Raw genomic sequence first — 750 nt, forward strand, 5'->3', positions numbered from 1 at the left:
TACTTATACTATTAATTTTAGATCTAACACTAATATACAAATAAATATTTATTAAAGCACATATAAATAATAAAAATCGTACATACCAATGATAGCACCATGAGATAGAGTATTTTGAAATTTTATCTTTTTAACAGTTGTTCCTTCTCTATTAATCCCCTTCAAATTAAAATGCATAGCTACCTTATTTGACAATATTTTGCGCATAATAGCATATACTGAGCTTTTGACATCATCTTTGCCATGCTCTGCTAACAATCCAACCTATGATACACAGTAAAATGGTAAAGAGAAATATAATACATTGCAGTAAATGTTTTTTAAAATATAATAAGGGACAGACAAAATATTTTCTAACCATTAACAATTTGTTTTCTTCTTCTGATAAGAAATTCTCCCACTTATTCCATTCTTTCATGGAGAGTAATGGAAGATTTGGAATTCCAATATGGTTCTTAGCCGTTTCTACAGGAGAACACGTTGCAGTATAAATTTTTGTAATAGTTATTTGAAGCATATCAATGCGACCTCGTATATCATTAATGGCTGCCATTATAGTCCTTCCTCCGATTTCTGCAATTTTAAAAACAATATTACCAATGTAACAAAGAAGAAATATACATACATAAATAGTAATTATAAATGAAAAATAATTTTACACAAAGGAATATTATTGAGATATGTACATATGTACAATTTTTATGAATATTTCATTAATTTCAATGAAAAGAAAAAAAATTTACATCAATT

The 750-nt window shown here is 26.5% G+C and overlaps 1 protein-coding gene across 1 annotated transcript; it reads right to left on the reverse strand.

Annotated features, from left to right (window-relative positions):
* Nucleotides 1–86: 86 nt before the first annotated feature.
* Nucleotides 87–568, reverse strand: LOC108720768 (uncharacterized; the record flags this gene model as incomplete). The annotated part of the gene is made up of 2 exons (XM_018444971.1): nt 359–568; nt 87–264 (listed from the first exon to the last, which is right to left on the reverse strand). Coding segments are annotated over exons 1-2 (373 nt in total), but the record flags the coding sequence as incomplete, so codon positions are not given.
* Nucleotides 569–750: the final 182 nt, after the last annotated feature.

Source organism: Mycetomoellerius zeteki, unplaced genomic scaffold (genome assembly GCF_001594055.1).
Source record: "Mycetomoellerius zeteki isolate Tzet28-1 unplaced genomic scaffold, Tzet1.0 C4320714, whole genome shotgun sequence".
Lineage (NCBI taxonomy): Eukaryota > Metazoa > Arthropoda > Insecta > Hymenoptera > Formicidae > Mycetomoellerius > Mycetomoellerius zeteki.